At 36.2% G+C, this 27522-nt stretch overlaps 2 protein-coding genes across 2 annotated transcripts; both read right to left on the reverse strand.

The window, feature by feature from the left end:
* Positions 1 to 16495: 16495 nt before the first annotated feature.
* On the reverse strand, positions 16496 to 19050 carry gjd2b (gap junction protein delta 2b). Its single transcript, XM_006632420.3, has 2 exons — positions 18710 to 19050; positions 16496 to 18205 (listed from the first exon to the last, which is right to left on the reverse strand). Exons 1-2 carry the CDS (start codon positions 18778 to 18780, stop codon positions 17362 to 17364), a joined length of 915 nt encoding a protein of 304 aa, XP_006632483.1. The 5' UTR covers positions 18781 to 19050; the 3' UTR covers positions 16496 to 17361.
* A 2594-nt stretch (positions 19051 to 21644) lies between these two features.
* On the reverse strand, positions 21645 to 24314 carry actc2 (actin, alpha, cardiac muscle 2). The gene is made up of 6 exons (XM_006632421.3): positions 24186 to 24314; positions 23524 to 23848; positions 22922 to 23083; positions 22632 to 22823; positions 22167 to 22348; positions 21645 to 21962 (listed from the first exon to the last, which is right to left on the reverse strand). Exons 1-6 carry the CDS (start codon positions 24312 to 24314, stop codon positions 21819 to 21821), a joined length of 1134 nt encoding a protein of 377 aa, XP_006632484.1. The 3' UTR covers positions 21645 to 21818.
* Between the last annotated feature and the right edge of the window lie 3208 nt (positions 24315 to 27522).

Consider the following 27522-nt stretch of genomic DNA (forward strand, 5'->3'; position numbering starts at 1 on the left):
TTTTGTTTCTTGTATTATTTGAGACGGCTCTCTAGGCTTTTAGAGGATTTGAGTACTAGCTCCAGCACTTTGCTTATTGTCTTTTAAATCCTTTACAATTATAAATTATTCACTAGAAATTTCTCACTCTATTTAAGCTGTAGCTGTAAGACTGAGTAGTAGATGAGTATAAACAATAAAAATAGTCAACCCTGAGACATAAAATAATGTAATATAAGTGAAAGAAGAAGCCAAGTATGTATTGATTGATTTTTCAACAAACCACTATTTACGGGAAAGAGAATTGTCTAAATAAAGAACTGTATTACTGGACCCGCCAAAAGTTAAAACTGCAGTATTTTTAGATGTTTAATTCAAACAAAGGGTGAATGTAAAATATGTTACAGTATATTGATAAAAACAGAGCCATTTTATTTATCTTATTTGCAGTTAGGAAGCCTGTTCTTATATGCATAGCTGTAAAAATAAAAATACATTCAATATTTGAATATTTCAATTTCCCTGTCACAGGAGAGTTCTTTTGAGAGATCCATTGCATAATAATTATATTGTATGTTGAGATGAATGCTTTAAGCAGACAAATATACAGTATAAAGCTCTAATCCAGGATATAGTATGGAAATGAAAAAAAGAAGAATTGTGAATGGATTGCACTGGACTGAAATATATTGTGGTTGTGAATGTCCTTTAAGGATGAAATGAGGATACCAAAGTCACTGCAGTTGTAATCTGATCTGGGTTTGAACTCAGTCCTCCAGAGGTGAAAGGAAAGAGAATCATGCCGGTAACCCACTAAAAAGGCCTAGCCAGATGCAGTATGTTTCTTTTCCTAGTGATTTTTTCTTTTTCCGAAAATTAAACTAAAACAATCAAGATGAAGCAATAGTAAATTAAGCAGATATGCACAATTTTATTCAATCATTTCCTGAGAATAATGTTTTCACACACATATGACATGGTAAAGTTCCATTATATTCTGAAGTCTTGCTAAAGAGCTGTATGACAGTACACATTGGAATTAGTGCAGAGGAATCGAGTATTTCAAAAGGTACAGGAGATGGGTAAGAGTAATGCAACTTTAAAAATTGAGTTAGATGGCTATTTCATAGATTATGGAATTATGTATGCGCTTTCAATTGGTTTTCAGGATACCAGCACTGAGTGAAAATATCACCTGAGTTCACATTTGCACTGTACTGTATGTGCTCTTTCCAACTTCTTAGCTCAAAGCCTAGATTGACCTTTTAAGTCGCAGGTCAGGCTTACATTAATTATGTTCTTATAGAGGCTGATTTTCAGTGTGACCATACTGCCCATCTTATTTACCAAGGGGCAAGCACTTCGCCCACAGTGGAAAATAAGGGTGAACATGTGCACCTACTGTATATAATAAAAGACAAGGAAGGAGTCTCAGATCTTTTTGAGAGTGAAACAACAGATCACAAAGAACAATCTGATGTGAGCATATCAAAATTAAAGGGATAGCTTCAATGAGTATAGAATCAAGAAGGATAAAGATGGAGAGTGTTCTGTGATTGACAGATCCTAGAAGTTAGTGTTTAGCAACTACAAATTAAGCATTTGTGGAATTTTGTTCCTTTTGTAGTTTTATGGTTACTGATTCATGCTGGCTATCATCCTGGGTTTGAAGTTCCGTTTATTACTGTAACACCAGGCAACAGAAATCAATCACTGTGGATATAAAGTGTCCAAAGCTGCCCATAGTACCAGGCGTCTAAGTATGTGTAGTGCTTTTTTATTTTGAAATGCCTTTATGGCCCAAAAGGCTTTAGTAATATACAGTACCAGCCTGAGATTATTGTTCTAAACATTTGTACGCATTCAGTTACTACTGTTCAGGACCTCCCCCATCCTGTCTTGGCTATGTTTCTAAATGGCATCTGTTCTCTCTTACCACATGATCACAAATCTCTTTGGAGGGAGCCCAGGTTGCCTCCAGTTGGGACACTATGGTCTGTGTGATGTCCCAGCTCACCCTTTAATGTTAATGTGAGAGGATACAGAGTATTGTGTCAGCCATAGCATTATTATGGTTAATACCAATGACAGTACGATGGACATTTTGCTTTTTTGTGTACAAAATTAAGCATGCCAAGTGGGACACATTAATGTTCATGGAAACTCACCAAACAGATGGAAACTGGAAATAGTGCAATTGTCCAATCATGCCCAGAAATAGTAGGTACTCTGGTCATTATGCATGTATTGAATTCTGCAATTTTTCTGCATTCTAAATGCTAAGTGCTGATTTTGCTACAACCAGACAACACATGGCACACTTGCTGAAAAGATAATAAACTTGTCTCTACATGGTAAAAATATGAACTACAAATTCTGTAGAAAACAAGATTGGAATTGACCTTAAGAAATGTTTTTTTTTTCTCTGTTGGGCCATAACAAATTTAAAATGGTGACCCCAGTAGAAGAGATCATTCGATACGTTCTGCTCTGATGTTCCTTGGCATAGGCTCATACTACGCTGAACCAAACACATGCAACTGTAATGGAGAAATGTGGCTGAATCTGATTATATTACAGCAGGCGGCAACACAGTCAATGCTCATTTCGTATACGGTACATGAGCTCAAAAACTTTGTGGCCATAATCTGGTATTTGAAAATGGCAGACTGTACTTAGAAGGATTAATTTGGATCTTTTGATCAACTAAAACCAATACAAATTTCAAGGAGCTTACAGTTTTAATGCCTTTTTGGCAAGTGTTGCAGGAGGTATATGGTACAGGAGATTTCTCACTTTAATTAACAGCTTAGACCAGGCATTAACAGAGTGTTTCTAAACATGTCTTAGAAGTATCCTTAATACCTGTAAGTCAAAGACATTTTTAAATATGCCTTTACTTTTCTTACAGAATTACACAGAGTGAGACCAAAAATGTCAACAGCAAATGACTTTTAGAACACATCTTGGAATTTCACATAAATTTCACATTAATTTGATGCCAAATTCAATCCAATCAAAATCCATATTCCACATCTTCAGAGCTTGTATGGCTAATAGTGAAATTGCAGTGATGTGAATGTGTAAGACAAATCCTATTATTTAATTTTTTTAAATTAAAAAATAAGAAATAGTGTATCAGAACATATAAAGTTGCTACATTGTAAGAAACAGCTGATAACTATAGGAATACCACATTTACCACAAAAACTGAAAAAGTTTCAAATGCTGTGTGTTAATGCAGATAATAAATACTGTTACTCCCTTATTGTGGGGATTTTTTAATTCATAAATGGAGTTACATTGCAGTTTTTTAAGGGTTCATAAACCAATTGAAAATGGGAGGTCTAAATGGATTTTACTGACATGGCAAAGACCAACTACGTAACTACTAGCGATAACAGTACAAGCTTTACAAATTGAAAAGTGTAATATTATTTTATCCTATTATTACTTAACTTATTTTTGTGTCTGTCATGATAATTTTATCAATCTTAATTTAACGTATGTCCAGTATTGTTTTGTCAGCAATGTACAGTACTGTAGTGAAAACAGAGGAATTTCCTGATGGTAAATTAGTAATGTTGATACATATACGTCTGACTGACACTGTTGAGGTTATTGTCAGGAGAAATGAGATTAGCATCACGATATCTGTTGTCTCATAAAGTACATTTAAAATACATGCCGTTATCTTTCAACTGTTTTCCTGGCTTTTGATTATTATGATTCTTTAACTTAAGACTGATCAATCCATCCATCAATTTTCTAACTGCTTTATCCAGTACAGGGCCATGGAAGAGCCAGAGTCTATCCCAGTAACCAATGAGCAAAGGCGAGATACACCCTGGACAGGGTGCCAGTCTATCCCAGGGCACACACAGACACAGACATGCACACACTCATACCATGGCCAATTTTCCCAGAAGCCAATTGGCCTACCAGTATGTCTTTTGGTGTGGGAGGAAACCTGAGCGGTCGGGGGAAACCTGCGTGAACGTGGGGACAACATACAAACTCCACACAGATAACACTCCAGGAGCTGAACCCAGCGCGGCAGTGTGGCAAAGCCACAATGCTAACCACTGTGCCACCAATTTACTATCTCACTCAAGTTGGTTTGTGCCTACCTTACTATCAGTAATGAAAAGCGTTCCCAGATTTCTTAACTGACACAAGAATATGCTTACATATGTACATTAAATCAACATTAATAAACAAAAGTTTGATATCAGATGCAGACATGAAATTAATAACATGAAAATGCAATAAAACAAGATTAAGCTTTTGCCATTGGCACTGATATATTGTTACTGGGCGCTTGGTATTTTCCATGTTGATAAAATCCATTTATATTAATGTTTTTTACGAATGCAAATGAGAGACTTCTCATGCAAATGCAGAATTTCCTTCCATCACGGTAATGCGCCTACCATGTTACCAAACTGTTTCTGAAGCAGAAAAGAATCTACAAGATTGTAACAACCTTCATATTGCTATCATGATAAAACAGACAGTTCGTTTTAAAAATAAAAACCTTAATATTTGTAAATCAGTTTAATTCCTATTTACACTACAAAACAGTTACTTACTGTACTTTTGCTGTAAAGAGATTAATATTTGACAGTATTCTGAAATATTTAACGTATAAAGTGACTGTTCTACATTTTAATAAGTTTGGATGCTAAAGTACTGTATGTGGTATCAAATACAGAGTATGAAATTGTTTTAACATCTTCAAACTTTTCTTTTGTCCAGCTGCTCTTACACCATGTGACAGACCTTAAAATACATAAATATTTCTATCTCTCACTCAGGGATTCAAGATTTATGTCTCTAATCACCTACATATAAAGCCTATGCTGAAGCTTGCTGCGTCTGAATGATAAAAGAAAGACCAATTTTTCATAACTGAGACATTAAACCCTTCCTTTAAGCATAAGGCTTATTCTCAGAATGTCTGTGTGGTTTTCAGTTTTATCTAATCCTGTGCAATGAGCACTACTTCATGGAGTATTAAAGAGAGAATTAACTTAAAAACCAGTATTGCAACAACAAGAAAAATTAACCCATGTACTGTGCAGCAGTCCTGCCTAGGTAAGTCCATTTATAACAGATACACCATCACATAGGTCATTCATTTTTGTTTATTGAACTTTGTAAAGGCAGTGTGTTTTTTTAAATCTGTGTGATTTTCTATGTATATTAGACTGAAGGTTAATGAATTAGTTTTTAGTTTATATTTATTCTTGGCATGTAAGAAGTATATTACAAAGAAATAGAAATCATCATATTGATAAATGGCTTTGACACCAAAAAGCTTTTGTTACAGGCGGAGTTTAATGCACTCTCACCTTTCCTTAAATAATTTTAAACACTCAATAACTGAAGTTAATGTATGACTGATTGTTTTACTTTCGACTTTGTATGGATTTACAGTATGATTTTTTAAAGGTTTTATGCAACATTTTTTCAAAGTTTTAAGTATATACTTATGTGGATTAGTTTCCCTCCCACTTGATGATCAGAGACTGTTTGGCCTGATTAGTGTACATCTGCCAGTGATTTAGCTGCTGCTAAATGGTGTGGAACTTATGCCTTTTTTAAGCCTTATCACCATTAGAAACTGTTTGTTGTGCCTTGAGTACTTGCCAGATATAACAGTAGCAAGACAGAATGGGTAATGTTGCTACAGCATTAGAACAGATCTAGATGATTAAAATGGCTAGCGAATTTATGAATAAAATTATCATTCCTTTTTTCTGTGACACAATTTGAAGCCCAGGTTTTCATTTTTCTGTTTCTAAACAGTATTTTCACAGGCTGATTGTAACACTTTTAGCTTTGCCTGATTTAAAACCCTACGTGGCTTGTACCCAAGGTATTTTCATTTCTTATTTTATTAGCACCTTCTGCATTTGGGCATGTGCGATTAATAAACACCCAGTATATGTTCGTCACCTGCGAGTTTTACTAATTAATTAGATATTGACACAAATTGATTTTTTTTCTCAAAAGAGTATAAAAAATACATAAGCCTCCTGTTCTTACAGGCACAAATGAAGCTGTATGTATGCTAAAAATACGCAGTTTGTATTTTTTTCATATGAAAAGAGATACAGTGCTCCATTATGATTAACTGTATAACTGGGATTCCCTAACCCATGAGAAGGTAATAAACCTGAGCAAGTGGATTCATGAAGGATTAAATCAAGGCGGAGAATTCAGGCAGGTGTAGCTCAGTGATATTATACAGAAGAGGCCCAAGTGTCTCTAGAATTCATTCACACTGCTGTGTAATAAAAGCATAAAGTGCAAACCCGTACTTCATAAATAAAATTTCTACTACAATTTGTCACAGGAGCAATCAAATGAAAACCTTTTACAAGTGTTAGAACTAACAGCTTTTTTATGAGAGGGTTTTCAAGGGTTCTAACCTCAACCCCTGCTTTGCTACTGTGTGTTGCTCTGAGCTATTTTTTAACCTCTTTGTACTAAATACTTTAGAGTGCTAAAACAAGGCTTTGTGAGGTAAAAGTATAATTGGTATGTAACTGATATTACATTGTGCAATTTTCTGTGCCATAGATGTCTTTTCATTTTTTTGTTCAAATCATGACTCAAATACAGAAGCAGCATCCTTTCATCCTCATATGTAAGTGTTACATTGATGCAGAATTTTACATTTTTGGCATGTTTGGGTTGCTTTAGGTGCTTCTACACAGCAAAATGTTTCTCTCCTTCTGCGGCATCGATTTAAAAAAAGTGCAAAAGCTACAGTACGTGACATTAAAGCTGACTTATCTGTGTGTAAAATGTACAGCTTATGTGAAGGGATACTGGAAAGAGAGCTGACAAAGGCTCTTTGTCAGAGATTAGCTTCTGTTGTCTTGTGAGATGATGAGGGCATATGGATCATGACCCAAGGGAGGCTTCCTTAGGCTCTGTCTTCACACAGTGGGATCAGAGGGACAAAGATGAGAAATGGTCTTCAAACAGAACTCAGAATTCACAAAGTATGTTGCCACATCAGCTCCCTTTTGCTCTTGATTTTTGGAGACCCAGAAGCATAAAGGTGGGCCTGCTGGGAATGGAAGAATTGCATTTCAGGAACAGCAGTCAAAAGAGTGTAATAACTCATTTTTAAAACCTAGTCTCAAACTGAACAGCCTGTAAATGTGCATCTGCTACAAAAATGCAGATACATGAAAGCAGGGCCTTAATTCAAAGGTTCTACATTGACTTGAAAGAAATATGCCTGTTTTATTTACTCTGTTCACTGTAACAGGTGACATATCATAACATTTCACTGTGCACACTGGGTTGTGTTGACCATATTTCACCTGAAATGTGCTACCAAATGCAAAGAAGGAGTGTTGAGTCCTAAACGTTCTATCCATCTTTAACCAGAGATTAGAGTGTTCCTTTTGTAATCAAAAGATCTTAAAAATAAGAACTTGTGAATTAGAGGGGATCATTCAGACTATATAATGAGTATCTTGCTCGTTTAATCAAAGGATTTAAACCCACGTTTTTGTTCTAGTTGCTCTTCTCTGGTCTGATTCCAGAACAGCCATATCCTTTTGGTAAAGTTGTGGCAAAAATTGTATACTTACTGTATACTTAGTGATTTGTGCTTTGTTAACAAGCCTCAATGTAAATCCTACAGTTAGTATTGTATAGTCTAACATTCTGTTTGCATTATATAATTGCTTCTCCCATTGTCGAGAGGTTGTAAATTATGTCACCGTAAACACATCAGTGTTTTTCAGGAGTTAATTATTTCTTATTTTAATGATAATGTTTCCCAGAAGCAACATTGTATAGAATGAAATAGATCATTTTTCCCAGTACATCATATTACTTTATAATGAGATTTACATATATGTAATATGATTCAATGATTCTTGTGTTTGATATTCTTAGGGTATTGACATTCACTGATGCACAAAAGCACTACTTGTGCACTTAACTATAAATTCGGGAAAGCAATACCCAATGGATTTATTGTTTTGTTACCTTTAATGTAAGTTTGTTTTAAAATTTATGACCACATCTTAGGCCTAGGGATGGTGGGGGAAAGCTACTTATGACTTTCCTAATGAGTATCTATAAAATATACAAATATAACATAAAAAAATCTATATAAAAATAAAATGACAAAACTCTCTCTCTGTTGATAACCTGAAATACTCTGAAATTGATGTTGTTAGTGAAACATGATTGTCATTGTGAAGGGCTGGAAAAGGTCTTTAAGCTGTTTGTACTGATTTTTGAGGAAGGTAGGCTGTCCTTCAGATGCATTAAAATGCTTTCTACTATATGGCTCTGACTTTTAGCCATGGATTTTCTACTGACTATTACATTGTATCAATATGGATAATCATGTCTCCTAGATGTGAAAATTATTATACTGTGTTCAGAGTTGAGAAATCTTGGTATTCTTCAGACAGGTCCACACACTATACAGTAAGCCTTTGGATTGATTAGTCAAACGACAGTGAGTAGAGAAAGCTATAGCATGACAGTCATAATCAGCCTCTTCGAGTGAGGCAAACCCACTTCAAGAAGCACAGGGATATGGCCAACAATATTCCTGTCTTGAAGATAAGCAATTCGCTAGAAAGAAATACAGTACATGAATAATTTTTTGGCAAGTATGACATGATGGTAGAGGCCTAAGACATGTGGCATGAGAACACCAAAACAAAAAGGACACTATTCCTGCCAACTGTTTTTAATGCTGTTTTGCTTGCCTGTTTAGTGTAATGGGTTTGGCATTAACTTCAATTTTCAAGCATCCACACAAAGCTGCTTCTGAGAGGAATGAATTAGTGCTGAAATTTACACTCTATTTAATGACAAAGTGAGAGAGGGATCTCTTGCCTCATGATTAACACTCACACAGCTGAACTGTTGTGCTAAATTAGTTCAACTGCCGCCATTTTATTTCAAGGGTGTCATCATCTTTCTTGTGGTTGGGCAGTAGCAAACACAAAGAACACATTTGTGCAATTGAAAACGTAGAAAAGAAACTGTTCTGTAACAGTTACATACTGTACAAACTAAGGAGGTCAAACCCTAATCTTGCCCACTTCCTCCTACCCATTTATAAATATCACGCTTCTTGCTAATGCATTGTTGTGCATTTCATTTTTCTCATTTGGCATTGTCTCTGGCTAGAGACTAACCTTGCTGTGGTTACACTCACCTTTTTCTTCAGCTTGCTCAAAGAACGCTTGGAAACACAATCACATCTCTCTATTAAAACAGAGAAGAAGCATGAATTCAAATAGCAAAATATATTGGGGTGACTCATTCATGACAACTCCTTCGTATTGACAGGGGATTATCGGAAACCCCAAAAGAAATGAGAGGATTCCCTCCACCCTAGATTTTTCCCTTGCATCATTAGAAGGTTCCACGGCTGGCTTTGGCTTAGGTATCCCCAGTAAATCTTACCAGACAAATCATGCCCCTCTGCGGTTTAATTATGATTTATCCAAACAGCAGAGGTGGTGATTATTCCACAACATTTGTTCAGAAGTTAAAGTGTCGATGTGTTCTGAATACTCCATGTGGCTTACCATGGGCAGTTACAATGGAAATGCTAGCTGAGGTGGATTGAGATGAGTGGGCACTAAACATTTCTGTGCTAACAAGAGCTTCTTTAATGTTTTACTCACTTGGACCAGTTCCTCAGGAGAGACAAATTGAATAGCACAAATTAAGTGTCTGGTATCAGATTGTAAATAAAGCACTTATATTCTGATGAAAGATCTTAAGACATATTCTAACCTTGCATTTTGATTTTTTCTTTGATTATCTTTCTATATTGCAGTTTTTCTTCCTCTACTTAACATTTCACCTTATTTTTAACATTATTACAATTGATTTATAGCTTTTAATACATCTTTCATGCCATTTCGCACAACTATCTAAATCTCTGTCAATTCACATTTGATGGCTTCAGGCTCGCTACATAAATTGAGCTGTTCGTTATATTTTTATAATTTAAGCTAAACACTTTTGTCAGGCCGTACACATTTTTTCTTTCCAATTTGAAGGAAAACAGAAACAAATAGTTCTGTGAAAAAGGTTTTAATTTCTCTCTGTAATAGTTTTCTACATTTGAGTTGTGGTAGACGGATGTCAGATATTAAGTAAAAACGCCTGTATTTATCACATATATTCAAATTAAATTTAAGTCATTCTGGAAAATTGTGTTTTTTACACATAAATCATACACATAAATTATGATGGCAACATTTAATTGCTAATTTAAAAAAAAACCTCTTTCCCCAAAACAGATAGGAAGAGCATGTGGTCAATAAAATCAATTTATGATAATTTTTTAACTAATTCTACTTTTAATATATCTTAAGAAGTAACTTAAAACCCCAAAGCTGTGGATATTTTTTACTGATATATTTATAAACTGCATTATCAAATTTTGCTCTTGTTGAGAAATGTTAGTCCTAGGCAATAGTCCAGTGTCTATCTGCCTGCAATAAGTTTAGTGTAATTATTTATGTCTGTTACTTATCTGATGTAACAGCTGGCTTTACTACAACCAGCTGGGCTTTGTATTCTCAGGAAGCAACATACAGTACGGGGTTTGTGAACAGGGGTCTAAAAAAAACATCTTAAAAGAAATGGTCTGTCCATGATGGCAATTTCAGTGTTCATGCATAATTAAAACTGATGTTGCTGGATTTATTTCTGGACTGAGGTGCTCTCTGTGTGGAACTTGCATGCTTTCATCGTGTTAATGTGAGGTTTTATTTAAACACTTTACCTTCAGAACACTGGCTAGGTTAACAGGTGCCACTAAATTGTTTCTGTGTGCTTGTGTTTGTGTTCTGTAATTGACTGGCCTCATGAGCAGGGTGTAGTCATGCCTTGTGCCCTGTGCTTCCAGGATTGGCACTGTGCTACTGTGAACCTTACCAGCAATAAAAGGCTCGCTGTTAATGAATGGAGGGGTACAGTTAGGTAAAGAAAAGTATTTATACTAAACAATACTATCACACTTATGCTATGTTAGACACAGAGAATGGAAAACCGGATTGATGTATGGATGCAGTGGTTTGCAAGAGGATTTCCATGTGATAAACTACAGTATGTGTCTGGACAGAATGAAGCAATTGGGTTTGAAGACTTCAGCCTTATAATACCATGGATTTCTAGAGGGAGCAGATTTGTTTTTGCTTTTGCACTGCAGAATAGAATGTTCAGCTTTTTTGCTTGAGAAATATTGACTGGTGTGGAAGATTACAAAGCATCAAAGACTGAAGTCTGAGTTGCTATTTTAGTATTACAAGAAGAAAGTAATACATTGCAGCCTGTTCTCAAAGAAAGTGAGTATAGTTGCTGTATGTGTGGTACATGTACAGTATTTATTAGATTTTTTCTATTTATATTTGGTGTTGGATGATGCAGACTTATGTGCTAATAAAAGCAGCATGTACTGTATATATCAGTACAGTACGTGCCTATATACAATATGTGTGTTTCCAAAAATATTTCCAAATTTCCACAAATAAGTCATTTTTTAAATAGTATTTTTTAAGATAGTCTGTGTATTTTTTTCTCCTTAATGTGTATCTAAATAAACTGAAATTTCACTGTGCAAAATTTTTTCTTTTGCCCAAAAGAGTGCTCAAGTGAGATTTTCCTTGTTCGCTGAATCTCTTTTTCTACTTAGTTAAATTATTATTTTTTAAAATATGATAGTTCTCATCATGACACACTGAATTCCTACAAAGTAAAAGGTCTTTGATTCATATTTATCTCTATTCCACACCACCCATTAGTTAACTATGGCAGCTTCATAGTGCTAAGTGCAGGTCTTGCATTGGGCTGATGCCAATATCTTCTAAATGATATAATAGGCATGTAATATTTGTTATTGTCTTCTCACCTTCCAGCAGACATGCTGATTAACAGCAACAGCTGGTTATTGTGGAAACTAAGGAAAAGACAATTGGGTTCCTCCTGCAAATTGTTTCTAGTGTGCTGTATTATTTTCAAATTGTATTATTTCTTTTTTGCATAAAACATGAATGCTTGTTTTAAGCATAGTTTTACATCAGAGAATGTATGGTGCTATCTATTTGTGATAGCAAAAACCATGTTACAGAAAAAATACTTACTGTTTGTTCTAGAGAGAAAATAATTATATTTATTTGCAAAGTAGGGGTATTTTCATAGGGGAACTTGCTTTGCATATACTGTAGCTACAAAACTGCATGTATTGTGTATTAGGAACAGATAAGTACATGATAATAATTTCCCAAAGATTCTTAATTGTATATATTCCATGCTCAGTGTTTTTGATTACTATTTTGTCACACTTTTGTTCACAGTTGTAGGCAAACAGTTTGTTGTCATTTATATGTACTTGGTGGATACAAATTTACTTTTAAATTACGAACACTCTATTGTTATTACAGGCACCGTGTTCTGCTAAACAAATAAAAATCTTGTTTAGATACTGAAGTTTAATGTAAAGATACTGTAGATGTTTTCAAAGACAGTACTGGATGCCAGCTTTCAGTATAATATAAAAATGGAAAATAGTTTTCTTTTTTATTCTTTTTCTGTGATCGACTAAAACCCTTTACAGGGCTGTTATTACAAGTATTATACAGTAAGTATTACACCAGGTGGACATATGGTTAGTTTTTATTGATAAAAAATAAACGCAGTGAAAATCAGGTTTGTGTATTCTAATTTTATTTGGTAGTTTAAATAGTATAGTATTATCACTGTGATTTGAATCCATCCTTCGGATGAGATGTCCTGACTCTGTGGTCATTAAAAATCCCAGGGCGTTTCTCGAAAAGAGTAGGGGTGTAACCCCGGCGTCCTGGCCAAATTTCCCATTGGCCCTTACCAATCATGGCCTCCTAATAATCCCCCTCTATGAATTGGCTTCATCACTCTGCTCTCCTCCCCACTGATAGCTGATGTGTGGTGAGCGTTCTGGCGCACTATGGCTGCCGTCGCATCATCCAGGTGGATACTGCACATTGGTGGTGGTGGAGGGGAATCCCCATTACCTGTAAAGCGCTTTGAGTGGAGTGTCCAGAAAAGCGCTATATAAGTGTAAGCAATTATTATTATTATTATTATTATTATTGAATTGAAAAAAAAATTGACAGGAATATGCTGTTTTGATGACCAGCTTTAACATCATACTTATTGTGCAGCTAATCTTCCCTTTTACTTGATATCTTAACTTGTCATATAGAAGAATGTACAGTAATTACAGATGCCTAATACTAAAAATTTCATCTTAGATGTGTTTTTTAAAATGACCACTGGTAGAAATAAAGGCATAGTACTATTGTGTGTACAGTACTTGGATGTTTGTTGGTTGGGCACTGCTGTTGTACTCTTGCTAGCGTACACTAGCACTAGCAATCTTTGGAAATCTGTGGATTGCTAGTGTAAAATATCCTGCTGTACACATGTAAATTGCCTTGGATACATCAGCCAAATAAATAAGTAAAAGAATTTATAAAAATTATTATAATAAAAACTGTATATATTTTGAAATTTGAAGTCACTTTACATGGAACAATAAAAACATGTTTTAGCATGCTGAATAGGAGGTTGAAGTAAATGTCTAAAGACCAATTTTTCATTTTATACACAGTTGTGATAGAGAGCTCTCAACCCTATCTAAGCTCGTTATCATGAGAAAAACAATATTTATAGGTATGTTTGAGAGTATGAACAAGCAGCTACATTATTCTAAATTGCACTCAGGTTGATGGTTTTGAGGCAGCAAATTACCTTTTAATTCAATTTTAATTTCATTTTGATGTTTCTTTATTTGGAATAATCCAAAGTGTATTACAGAGACCATTAAAATGAATGGGCAATTTTTGAAGGTGCTTGTGAATCCATTAAAAGCCTTTTTTAGTGAAATACAATATCTTCAAAATTATTTGGGTAGAGATATACTGTACTAAGTTTTAAAGTACTTGTATTGGTACATAACTTTTGTGTAGAATGTTGGAAACTAATATTTTTAAGTCTAGATAATACATTTAAATTACTTTGTCTTAAAGATAATGTATTTTGTATATCTATTTACTCAGCACTTTCATGGTATGCAAAGAAACCACAAGTGTGAAAATGTTATGAAATACCAATGGGACAATACATTTTAACTGCTCTTCAGGTAGCTGCTTTCCAGTATGTTGAGAAAATTTTTTCAGAAGACTAAAGTAAAAAGATGCATTTTCATCTAAGGCTTGCAAAATGGAGAGGAATATAGTATCTTTGATACTGCAGTCAAGTACAGTCACCCTCAAATTGTTTCAAATGTAATACTGTACAGTAATATCTCTGCAATGAATCGTATATCCGTTGATCCCCTGTGAGTTCAGATTTCTGAATGCAATATCTTTACTTTTTGAAGTTCTAACTAAAAGTCTGAACAGTTCCCAAATAGTTTGCAACTAAACAGTGTATCACAGGGGATATTTATTCAGATCACAAGATAAAAATGTATTTGCTCATAAGTGCTTTCAGAAAATTAAAGTAAGGTATTACATTGTTCAATGTATTTACTACAGTATATACTGTAACAAATTGTGATTTTTTTGTTGTATGCCTTAGATGCACACCTAAAATTAACAAAATGAAGACCATAATATTAGTTAATTATGAAAATAGAAGAAGGAAATTGTTGAAGATGGGGTTTTGAAAACTTATCTTGGAGGTAGTGGTCATTTTAATGTTTTTGTTGAAAAACATATAACCAACTGGAGTACAAGCAGTGTAAAACACCTTTAAAATCTGATCAGGAAAACGTTTATGAACTGTATCTAGTTTTTACTCCTTACTAATGCCAATAATGTGGTCAGTAATTAATGCGATATTTTCAAATGAGTCGTTTAGTCATTTTTAATATTAAGGATGACCTGCTCTACTATGATGATCAATGTGCAGTTACTGTATATTATCGCAGCAGTGATTTCACAGATTTTTTTACATTAATATGCAAGTCCATGTTCAAATATCAGTTTAGAGGTGTTTTCCTGTAAATATTTTGAATGGGATATAGTTTAAACCTTAAATATGACATTTAGTTTATATCTCATTAATTTTATAAATATTTTTGACAATCCTGAAGTAGAAAAAAATGAAGATAATATAGTCTTCGTAGATGTCAGTCAATTGAAAAGTGCTTTCAGAACAAGGTATGAAAAATGAATTTTCTCTTGCTTCAGAAAGTGTGTGTGAATGGGACGACAATAATGGTAGCATGAAATATTTAACCCCAATGATAAAAAATTCACTGTTACTCATACATAACCCAAGATCCTTAGTAGATGTTTTAGAAAGGGCATATTTTTATGTTTTAGAGTTTTTTTTGGCAACCCTGTTTCTCAGTTCTGCAGACATGGACCTTGGTATAAGGTTAAATTCAATAGTCATGAGACGTACAGTTCACCTTCATTTGTTGTTATGGAGGAGCTATCTACAGTATGTGTACATGTTTTCAAAAGCGCTAGATGTACTGTATACTGTATGTGCTACAGTATATATGCAGATGCAGGGGATACTTTATTGCAAAGTGGAGATTAAATTATTGTATTGCTGCTCAGACATTTGAATTTTGGATAGTGTTGGAATGCTTCCTGACCCAATGAATGATGGCCTATAAGAGATGTTCACAATGATATATACACAAAAACAAGGCGATACAGCAATCCAATATCACATTGTCAACCATTTCTAGACTGACTCTACAGACCCCCTAGTGCTGTCATTTTCTCAGCAACATTTTTGCATTGGAAATGCATTCATCAGCACTCTGAAAATGATCTCGCATGTCAGTTTTCCCCTGATCTTAAGGATCTTGCTGCATACTCCAGTACAGTCATCCTGATGCAGTGAAGACAGACACATCTTCCTTGGACATGCAGCTTACATCCGCATATCTGTCTGACTGTGTGATATTTACTAGTAAAGTAGATTCCATCATTCTTACAATGTGCCAATAGATAGGTACACAGACAGCACATAGATTTTATATCTAAGTAGCATTGATACAAAATGAGATGTAGCAAGGGTAACACAAAAGGGAGCAACTGCAGCACACTTTTCTCTCCAAGATCAGGTGAGGGACCCATTTAGATTCTAGCCTTATATGATTGCCACATATGGCAGAAAACCAGTGGGCATACTAGTGAGGTCATTGCTATGAGCAAAGGCAAAATATTCTGGATCTCTGGGTGAGAAAACCAGAATTCAGCTCACATTGCATTACACACCATTACACTTGTTAAAGTTCGTATCGCTAAAAGTACTCGGCACATATTCAGTGTTGGTGAATGACATTATTTTCTTTGTGAGAATATCCTTAAGTAAAAACATCAGCATCTGGGGAAGTGCTTTTTAGAATAATGAGAATAACAGTATGTGTTGCCATGAACTGAAACCTAAAAAATTGCAAATGGAGATGTTTCTTGTATAAAAAAGATTAGAGCTTTATTTTCAAATAATTGCAAAAAAGGATTATATGCCATTTCCACTTAGAGTACAACAATTAAAGCAAAACAGGGCAGCATTAAGCATAATGCAAGCAGGAAGTTCGCTTTCATGATGAATATTTTAATGTATTTATATATTTATATGTATATATACATGTATGGCACTTAATTACACGAAAGCAAGAAAACAGTTCTTGACAAATGAAAGCAATGGGCGCTTTGGTGTATAATAAATTAAGGAAGTCACAGACGTTAGCGTTTGCAGCAAATCCACCCGATATTATTTTGCAGTTCAGCTATATAGCAATGGAATGGTTACATACGTTAAGGTTAGTGGTGTGAACACAGGCAACAAAAAAAAACACAGAAAGCTATAGAATTTCATCTACTTCGATTCTCCGTAATCAGAATTTAAAATTCATTTGAAGTACATATTTTTCCAAACATTGCCAACTCGCTGTGACAGAATGATTGTAAGAGGTGGAAAGTACAGGGTAGGTAAGAAATCACTGTCAATAGCACAATTTGGGGCTTGTTTGGCTCCAGGTGTTCACAACTTAGTGCAATTCGTATTTACTCTCCTCGAGCTCAGTAGCTCTGCAGTGTACAAACGAGTAAATTTGTGAACACGTCAATGTGCTGTCAAGCGATGTACAGAGTATAAACGTTACTAAAAAGTTGCATCAGTGCAATTTAATAAGAAAAACAAACACACGTTTGTTATTGCAGTCCATTGAAAATCAAAAATCAATCCACCGCGCAATTAATGAAATACAATTGGCGAATGGAAATGTCCGGAATTTTAGTCTTCATTCTCTTAAACGTAACTGTACATCACAAATTGTCCACCGTATTCTATAAAAGTGTGCTACACGTATGCGGAGTCACTCGACTGAGTGCGGCCGAAATTAGGCACACTCATTCTAGGCAGGTCTTTGTTCCTAATTTCATAAATGGACTTCCTTCTGGCCTGCACCCCTCTTACTGCCGTTTTGATTTTTCTCCATCCCAAGTGATTGAGTTCTGCTAAATTCAGTACTACACAAATCCCACTGACCGCAAACATGAAAACCAAAAAAACAGTCTTTTCCGTTGGCCTGGAAACATAGCACTCTACATCTTTTATGCAGGGGTATCGATCACACTCATACACTGAGGGAACGTTGAATCCGTAAAGAAAATATTGACCCACTAAAAATCCAATCTCCAGCGCGTTTCTGAAAACCACTTGGATAATGTAAAATCTTGAGATCCCTTCTTGTCGCCTCATTTTAGACTTAGTAGTTCTAATGGCTGAATTTGGGATTTCTTTCACTTCCAGACAATCGGGTTCGGCTTCTTTGGTTGAGTTCTCTGTGTTCTGAAGTACTCCGTTTACGATTGTGTTTTTAATTTTCTTGCTGTCTTCGCGTTTCATAGAATCTTGGTCTTTATCCAATGTGAGAAACACAGTGGAGTACCTTCGTTCCTTTTGCTTTGCAGACTGGTGCACCGAGTAAGTGATAAAACAAAGGCTTGGTGTGCACACCATAATGATCTGAAATACCCAGTATCTGATATGAGAAATTGGAAATGCCTTGTCGTAACACGCCTGGTTACAGCCAGGTTGTAAGGTATTACAAACAAACATGGTTTGTTCATCATCATAGACTGTCTCTCCAACTATAGCTACTATTAGAATCCGGAAGATCACCACCACTGTTAACAGGATCCTAAAAATAAAAAAAGCAAAGAATAAATATATGGTTTCATTGTATAACGCAACACGGACATAATTTGTGTTTGAAACTGGTGACTAAGCTTTTGAGTGTTTTCGGAGCTGTCCAGTGCTGAAACAGCTCTTCTGAAATTGCTGAGAGTTGTTCTTTTAAACGGCAAAAGATAACATTGATTCCTAGGCGAGAAGTCATTCATTATGTTATCAAAAGGTACAGATTCTGTATCATTTTAAAACTATTAGCAGACCAGTGTTCTTAGAGTTTATGCTTAATGTTTGCCGGGATCATACCATTGAATAATCATTCATTTGCCACTAATTCACTCTGTATCTCCAGATAAATGTAAGTAGAAAATAAACAGGCGTCGCCGCACTATAACTGTCAACACGTTAAGGTATTTGCATACAGAACGCAATAAAACTGTGTTTGCAGTTCGTGTTGCTTAAATAATTGCACGTCGGTACTTTTGCAAATGATGTAGCGCACTTGTACTCTTACCTTCCTATCATAGTAGAGTGCTGCTGGACAGCAGCCTCCAGGAGTCTCTCTAGGATGGTCCATTCCCCCATTTCTGTTCATCCGGAGACAAGAGCACAGCACTCTGCACGAAATGCGATGAAATGTTATTATTTCCTGTTTCACTCTCCAGAGGTTCCGATTTTGTCTGGCAAATGCATTGATCAAAAGCCGGTGCTCCCCTTCCGTGCCAGTGCTGAAACCCAGTTCGACGATCCCACACTTTTGCTTGTCTTCGAGTCTGAAGTGCTGATTAGTGTAAGCCCTCCTATTTTCGATCTTCAGATCAGGATGATGGGTCGCGCGGTGTCTGAATGGAGGGAGGTTGGATTTAATGTCTTGCCAGCTCTAATCTCCCTTTAAGTAGTCTCCTCCTGCGTCACAGACAGACAGGTTGGTGGACGGCAGCCAAAAAATACCAGGATTTCTCATTTTCATTATTCTCCGAATAAACTGGTACCAGATTAATCTGTAATAAAATGATTGGTGATAATCTCAGTGCTCTGGGGTGTCTCATTTGCAATACATAAAATTAGTGAGCTAGACAGAATTATGTCCGGATTCTATGAGGGAGATTAAAGAAAGAAGGGAAAGGTAAGTGTGGTGTGAGTGCGATGTATCCTAAGATACGGGTCATATGGTGTCTTGACCCTTAAATGGGCGGTTAAAAAAATAGATATTTTTTTAAAAATCAATATTTTTCATTAGTCCTCTCAGGCTTTTTACTTGCTTCCTTGATTTCAATTATGGTCCTGGGTCATAAAACGCAGATTTTACTATCTGTCCAAATCTCGGTCCTGTGCTTTGTAGTAGAAGTGCCTATTAGTGCATTTGCGGAGAACAGAACGGTAATTCTTCGGGTACACCTGATAGCTGCGTTAAAGAGGTATCCCGAGTTTCACTTAAGTTTCGAGAGTGGAAACAATACAGATGCTAGAAAAATAGTTCAAGTTTCGCTTTACGAATCGGTCACTTTCCGAAAATGGATCATCTATCGGAAAGTCAAGCAAACGTCTTAAAACATTTCAAGGCGGAGAATTCGTTACTTGGCCGTGGTATTGCAAGTACTTTTTCACCGAAAAAAATAACACTGCTGTTGTAAATTAGATCTGTATATGCTTTTTGTTAGCTGTTTTAGTGATGAAATTTTGAAAATGTATGTAATTTTAGTTTTTAACAGTTAAGCCTTACCGTTTTAGGACTGTTATAAATGTGGGTTCAACTCAGGAGAGCGATTGAAAAAGCTAATAAACTTGGATTAACGATTCGTTTACTTTTCTTATTGCATATTCGACGAATTCAGTTTGTTGTTTACATAAGGTGTGTAACAGTGTTAGCTGCTTCGTTAACTCACTTTCAGAAAATGATGAAAGATGTTTTTGTCTTTTAAGAAACTCCTTAATTTAGCGAAAATAACCATGATTGGTAGTTTTAGTCAAGGTTATTAGCTCTGTTCTTTGTGAATATAGACGACTAAAAAAGCAGTACAGATGCACCCATATACAGTAAACGCATAAACCGAAAGATGAGCACATGTTTAACACAGGAAGGGCTTATCTCACCAGGATAATACTATCAAATCTTTTATAACCTTCTACCACAGCGGTCTCACGTGTCTTGGGACACTGTAGTTTTCGTGTATTAATGTAGTAAAAGTTAGGTTCAGCGCTCATAGTTACTTTGCACTTGTGAAGAAATAATATATTGCCGGATTTTATTACATGGGTGATTTTAAACAATATTGTTTTGCCTTTTGTAACGCGCATGATGTTAGCAATATTTATTTCACAGAACTATTAAGTAAATGTTAGTTTTATCTAGTTAATTTTACCAATATGAACGCTGGGTGAAAGCAATTACCGCTCCTGTAATTTGGTTGTACAGTAAACCCTAATTTTACCCATACAGAATATACCGTTTAGTAACTCTCCCCCACCTCCAGCCTAAATTCATCCACCTACACACTTCATAGTCTACTGTAAAAGGACTTTACGAAGTTAACTTCGTGATGTCATCTGCATTATCACCATCGACATAAATGAGCCCGAGTGCTATTTGTAAAATAAAGACAGAACTGACGTGTTTACATCTTGTACTTCTGCTAGTCAGAAATACCACGCATAATTGGCAATCAGACAAACATTCATACTCTTTGAAATGAACACACTCCAACAGTCATTACAGGAAAATGTAATGGCTTATCAGACATAACTTTGGGAATAGTTCATGTTCTGATTGACACTACAATAAGTTATTGCTACGAACACAATTGTAGTTTTCTTTTAGGTTGCACCCTTTAAATATTTTAATGTTTATTTTCTTTTAGCATAAAATTATCCCTGACTCTGTTATACAAATCAAAAGTAAGATGGGAATATTAATTGATAAAATGTGATAATATATATATATAATGCCATGAGAAATTGTTTTAACATCACTGATCAAACAGTTGAGAACTCAATGCACAGCATAATAAACTAGCATTGCATTCAGAACAGCTGGATAGTACTGTGTATTTATAGTTTCATAATAATGTAGAACATCTTTGTTATTTTAATGAACTAATGCCCTAAAGAAATTAGTGGAAAAAGAAAGTGCTTTGACTTGCCTTCAGTGTAATATTGGAAATGAGGGGTTAATAGATTAAGAATTGTAAGTGAGGTCTCCTAGCACAACTGTGTAGATCAGAGCAGATAATTTTCTGTTCCATAAGAGTGCATTTAATGTTAAAATTTTACATACAGTATTTATACAGTAAAGTCAGTACTGGATAAGATACCAAAGTAATAATTGAATTTAAAGAATAAGCAGAAATAACATTTAAAATTACACTAAAAGTATCTTTATCAAAGATGTCAAAGAGCTTTGTGATTGTGAATGACCACATACAGTAAGAAAATTGGATACAAAGACAAAATGTGTTGCAAGTCCCGGGTCTTGTTTATTTATAAACCAATAAATATCTTATCCACATATAAATTGCACTTGTGTGTAAACAAACTGTACATTGAGGGAAGTTCAGGGAGAGTTGCCTGGATTCTCCAAGAGCCATAATCATGGAATCCATAGGCAGAGGAAAATAAAGGGGCATTTAGAAGCATTTGCGGTGGACGATGGAGGGGCCAGCTTCATCGTACTCCTGCTTGCTGATCCACATCTGCTGGAAGGTGGACAGAGAGGCCAGGATGGAGCCACCGATCCAGACAGAGTACTTACGCTCAGGGGGAGCGATGATCTAAGACAAAGAGAGAGAAAAAAGAGGGGTAATCATTTAGTCTGAAAACAAACATGCTTTTACAGGTTTTCACAGCCATATTATGAGTACAGCAGGCATTAAAAACCACATAGGCATCAAAAATCCATTTGTTACATACAGTAAACAGCAACTATCAAGATAATGCAAGAACTGCCAACATTACAATGAAATATTAAAATGTACCTTGATCTTCATGGTGCTGGGAGCTAGGGCAGTGATTTCCTTCTGCATGCGGTCAGCAATACCAGGGTACATGGTGGTACCACCAGACAGGACATTGTTGGCATAGAGGTCCTTGCGGATGTCAATGTCGCACTTCATGATGCTGTTGTAGGTGGTTTCATGAATGCCAGCAGATTCCATGCCTAGATTAAACAACAGAAAAAATCTTCAGAGCATCCAGTAAAACAACTATTCAGTTGTTAGTTAACTGCGGTCCAGGTGCTGAACTCTATGACTCCCTAACAGTTGTATATACACTGTTTGGTGCGTTTCTTATTGTGTGACTTCTGTCGATTGTTCCTGTTAACTATGAAGATCTTTTTTTTGAATGAATGTTTAAAATTTGTGCACTCTTAAAACCAACATAAACTTTTCAAACCCTTAATGTAATTCTCAAGAGGTGGCTGTGGGATTATGGCCACTTACCAATGAAGGAAGGCTGGAAGAGGGTCTCAGGGCAGCGGAAACGCTCATTGCCGATGGTGATGACCTGACCGTCGGGCAGCTCGTAGCTCTTCTCCAGAGAGGAGGAGGAGGCGGCAGTGGCCATCTCGTTCTCAAAGTCCAGGGCCACATAGCACAGCTTCTCCTTGATGTCACGCACAATCTCACGCTCAGCTATTGAAAGGGACAAAAGGGGGGAATACTTAGAGTTTTGCTAACCATTGTATACGTCCCTCATATAAACTATCTGATAACTGCAGAACTGCTTGTACCAGTGGTGACGAAGGAGTAGCCTCTCTCAGTCAGGATCTTCATGAGGTAGTCAGTCAGATCCCTGCCAGCCAGGTCCAGACGCATGATGGCATGGGGGAGGGCATAACCCTCATAGATGGGCACGTTGTGGGTCACACCGTCTCCAGAGTCCAGCACAATACCTACACAGAGATGAGAAGAAAACACAAGCTTTATTAGATAAATACAGCTTAAGAAACGCCTCCTGTACAGTCTGTAAGCCTGTGACAATGATGAAGTACTTTTCAGACAAAGGAAACTTTGGGGATAAATCAATCAATAACAATAATAACAAACATTTTTAAAAAGCTTTGATGCCTGTTTAAGTCAATGTTATAATGTTTTAGAGTACATGGAATAAGCACCTGTCCTCTGCTACAGAGCAGTGCAGTAATTTTGTAGTGTTTATGCTTGAAAAAGTAATTATAAATGGAATTAATTGCTACCTAAGTCATTATATAGAAAATTACTGATCATGAGCATCGTGGCTTCACAAACGTTTCACGTGTTCTAACATGAAGCAACACTGCGTTTTTCAACACATTATTATTATTATTGTAGCTGGAAGTTCTTGTTCTCTCACCTGTAGTACGACCAGAGGCGTACAGAGACAGGACAGCCTGAATGGCCACATACATGGCTGGGACGTTGAAGGTCTCAAACATGATCTGGGTCATCTTTTCACGGTTGGCTTTGGGGTTCAGGGGAGCTTCAGTGAGAAGAGTAGGGTGTTCCTCAGGGGCTACACGCAGCTCGTTGTAGAAGGTGTGGTGCCAGATCTTCTCCATGTCATCCCAGTTAGTGATGATACCATGCTCAATGGGGTACTTCAGAGTCAGAATACCTCTCTTGCTCTGAGCTTCATCACCAACATAGGAATCTTTCTGACCCATACCGACCATGACGCCCTGAAGGAGACCAACGTGAAAGATAGACTTAAATACACCTGAACGGAACAACACACCACCCGTCTTCCCCTCTAAGGAGAGCTTCAAACCTTTCTTTGTAAATTGCTGTAAAGTCATAACTGATACACATCTAAGATACTGTAGGACACTTGTTTGTGGAACACTTGTGAGTGATGTGTTTAAACTATCATCACTTCAGGTTGTAATGCCAAATGTGTAACACTTGGCATTATAATAAAATCGGAATGAGTAGTTTGCAATAATGCTGTAACTGAGTTTCATTCATATTGCTTTGCTTATTGTCCTAAAGAAAAGAAAAAATGGGATCGCCATGTACCTGGTGACGGGGGCGACCGACGATGGAGGGGAACACGGCACGTGGGGCGTCATCTCCGGCGAAGCCAGCCTTCACCAGACCAGAGCCATTGTCGCACACCAGGGCAGTAGTCTCCTCGTCGTCGCACATGGTGACAGATGTGGATCTGCAGCAGAGAGCGAAACAGGAGAGAAAGTAAGACCACGCCTACTTACTTCCTCAGATCCCGAAGTAAAGGCAGTGAACTACCGCTGTCATAAACCATTTTCTTAATGGTCCGATCTTAGATTTATGAAGACTCCCCCTCAATACCAATACCACGATACAATGACGACACATGGAAGAAGTGTTTAATTTAAATGTTGATGGTGTATAATGGTATAGCCTACTGTAAGTAGTTTATGCATATATGAGGTGTTACACATATCTTCATATATAGACGAAGAATTGGTTTAACTGAAAATAATTTAAATTATTAAAAAAAAACAGATGTTTAATTTAGCTAGAGGCCCTAGCTGTAGTAGCAATAGCTTTGCTCTCATCGACGTGTTCTAGGTTTCGCTGTGTATAGCAGAAGCACCGGTTTAAATACATTTTTGTTAAAAGTAGCTAATTCGTTTACGCTTCAGTGCCTTTGTCTTCTTCCCAGAAGGCTGAAGGTTTAAAGTTTATTTCCAGAAATAAGACACTGGCATTAAAATTGTTTCCGTGTCGCTTAGTTCCGATTAGTCAGCGATGTTTAGTTCAGGTATTGGGTATTCCATTGAGAATCTTGAGTATTGTCCCTCTGTTTAAACATACAAGACCTCTCTTCACATAGCGTAATAAGCGGCTTCGGTCTCTTTGCTTTGCCAAGCAGAGAAGACGAGCAGGACGGTTACTCACCAGATAAGCACCTACAGCTGGCTCCTGAAAAGTAGCAGGGTAGTGTGGCAGAGAGTAAACTCCAATTTATACTCTTACAAGTGTCAGTGAAGCTGTGAGCCTCTCAGGGGGCAAAGCAGACCCCCTTCTCCTTATTTGGTAGCCTTCACGCCATTGAGAGCTGTGAGGCCATTAATGGAATGACTGAGGGAGAAGGAGAATCCAGCTAGAGGCATCCAGGGCTGTAGCCCATGTATGGAAAGCAACTCCGCTACAGTACAGAGCGAATACAGGAGCAGACTGTTACTTTTCAAAATAGTGGCCAAATACGGGGACCTAGCTCAAGAAATAACGAAGGTGATAAAACAAAAGAAATACAAAATCTGTTTTGCTCACCAAAGACAAGTGCCAGTGCGCTCCTGTATAAGCTCACTCACCGTTCTTTGCTTAAAAATCATTTTAGGTTCATGCAAGATCAAAGATTTGCCTTTAAATCTGTACCTGTTTTCCCGTTTTCTTGCTTTTTAAGATTACAAATAGTCGATTATAGGGATGTATACACGTATCAGCATCAACCAATACATTTCAATTTTATAATTAACTTACGGTGTAATGTCTATTCTTAATAAAGGCTTTGTTTTGTAAGCAAATATTTTTTTTGTTTCAGATTAGATAGCAGAGTCATATTTAATAAACTACTTGCATTCTGTCTTTATCGTACAGATAAGTAACCTACAGTATAATTTACTGGCTGCTTATAACAAAATACTGTATGAGATACCCTACCTACTGTATTATTGCAAGTATCACCACTACCACTACTACTAATATTATATAACAATTGTTTGTGTGCATAACCTAATTCTCAAATTGAATTATTTATTTAATGGACTTAAATTGATCTCACAGTATTTACTTTAGGGGTATTGCTAACATGTTTAAAGCGCTTGTTGACAAGGCAGTAGTTCTGGTACGTGAGACACCACCCACTGTGAAAGCGTTAGGTTACTGTTGCAATTTCAGACCTTCTTTAAAAACTATGTTTCATTTTCAAGAATGGATGAGTCAAACTAGAACGCATAAAAGTTGTTAGTTTTGGAACTGCAATAATTAACGGCGAATCAAGCAGTGATAGACCTAATATTTCAAAAGTATTTTTGGTCCCTTGTAGGAGTCGTCTTACATATTTTGGGGTTTACAGCAGCTCACCACAAACTTATTTACCTTTGGTCCTCCGGACAAAATCGCTTTATAACGATAAATACAATTGGAGTGTTAATCCCTGCTAAATGAAATTAAAATTTTGCGAGTGGCATCTGGCTTTTAAAGCTGTTTCTAAATTTAAATATTCATGCTCAAACCTTTTCAAAACCATTATTACTCTTATAAATATATTACTCTTAAAATCAAAGGTCAGCGAAAAGAAATCTGTTCCTCCTAATTGGCTTTTGCTAATACAGCAACTACAGCAATACGGGCGGCTACAAAGTATTGCTATTAAATGTATACCATTACAATAAATCAAATGTTGTATCACTAATAACAATTAAGTGATGTCCAATTCATTTAATGTATGTAAACTTATTCACGCACATTTTGATATACAGTGTAAAAATAAACAGTACAGTGTTGTATATTGTATACTGTAAAAGAAAGTGGAGTAAACTTATTTTCCCGGGCTGTTTTTATCGCTCAACCAATACATTTCCAAGACATTAAAGTAGGCAGCTACGTTAGCATGCGAGGCTGCAAAGAAACAAGTAAAAGATTATTCCATTCACACCCGTGTTCACACCCGAAGAAGGCTCCACAGCCGAAACATTGTGTTTCTTTTCTTCTCTTTTCCGCATGGAATAAACCTTTACTTGCTCCTGTGCATTTCTTATACATGTCGTATACCCCCTTCTGAACGGTGATCATCCATTCAAAACGTTTTAAGCGAGTCATAATTCAAAAATGATAAACCTGTTAGTCTATTTTAGGTCAGGGATTTGCTACCTTGCAGCAAATATGCAGAGAACACAGCGGGTATGATAATACATTTAGAATTTTTGGGATTAAACTGAAACGATAATGGGAAAATGCTCCCGAAAAACCTAGTGCAGGAATTGCGAAATAAGTCAAATAAATGATGTCCGTGTTGCCGGTTTGTGGAGGTCACAGAAAGTTCAGAAATGTTTTAATATAGGGTGTTCAGTGCCTCTCTTAAACGTCCACGCTTGGACACTTCCATATATACCCCTTTTAATCTTACATTTATAAAAGTTAAGAAGGCAAAGGGTGCATTCTAACATTTATGTAAAGATCTATAGCAATAAATTAAATGGCATATATGCAGGAGATTAGTAGCAGGCCTATAATAAAAAAGAACAAAATTCCTTAGAGCTACATTCTAATTTAGAATCAGCTAATTTTTTTACGTGTATACTGTAACATTATTGCTTATTTTGTATGGAATTTCAGATAATGTAAAAATATAATGTCTTGAGATAGT

This window comes from Lepisosteus oculatus, chromosome 8 (assembly GCF_040954835.1).
Source record: "Lepisosteus oculatus isolate fLepOcu1 chromosome 8, fLepOcu1.hap2, whole genome shotgun sequence".
Taxonomy (NCBI): Eukaryota; Metazoa; Chordata; class Actinopteri; order Semionotiformes; family Lepisosteidae; genus Lepisosteus; species Lepisosteus oculatus.

Excerpts from the sequence above, each read along its gene's own strand:
- actc2 (XM_006632421.3), bottom strand. The coding sequence starts at position 24,314 with ATGTGCGACGACGAGGAGACTACTGCCCTGGTGTGCGACAATGGCTCT. Across the intron at positions 23,849-24,185 it reads TCGGTCGCCCCCGTCACCAG|GGCGTCATGGTCGGTATGGG; the intron begins GTACATGGCGAT and ends GGTCTCCTTCAG. Across the intron at positions 21,963-22,166 it reads CCAGCACCATGAAGATCAAG|ATCATCGCTCCCCCTGAGCG; the intron begins GTACATTTTAAT and ends TCTTTGTCTTAG.
- gjd2b (XM_006632420.3), bottom strand. The coding sequence starts at position 18,780 with ATGGGGGAATGGACCATCCTAGAGAGACTCCTGGAGGCTGCTGTCCAG. Across the intron at positions 18,206-18,709 it reads CACTCTACTATGATAGGAAG|GATCCTGTTAACAGTGGTGG; the intron begins GTAAGAGTACAA and ends TTTTATTTTTAG.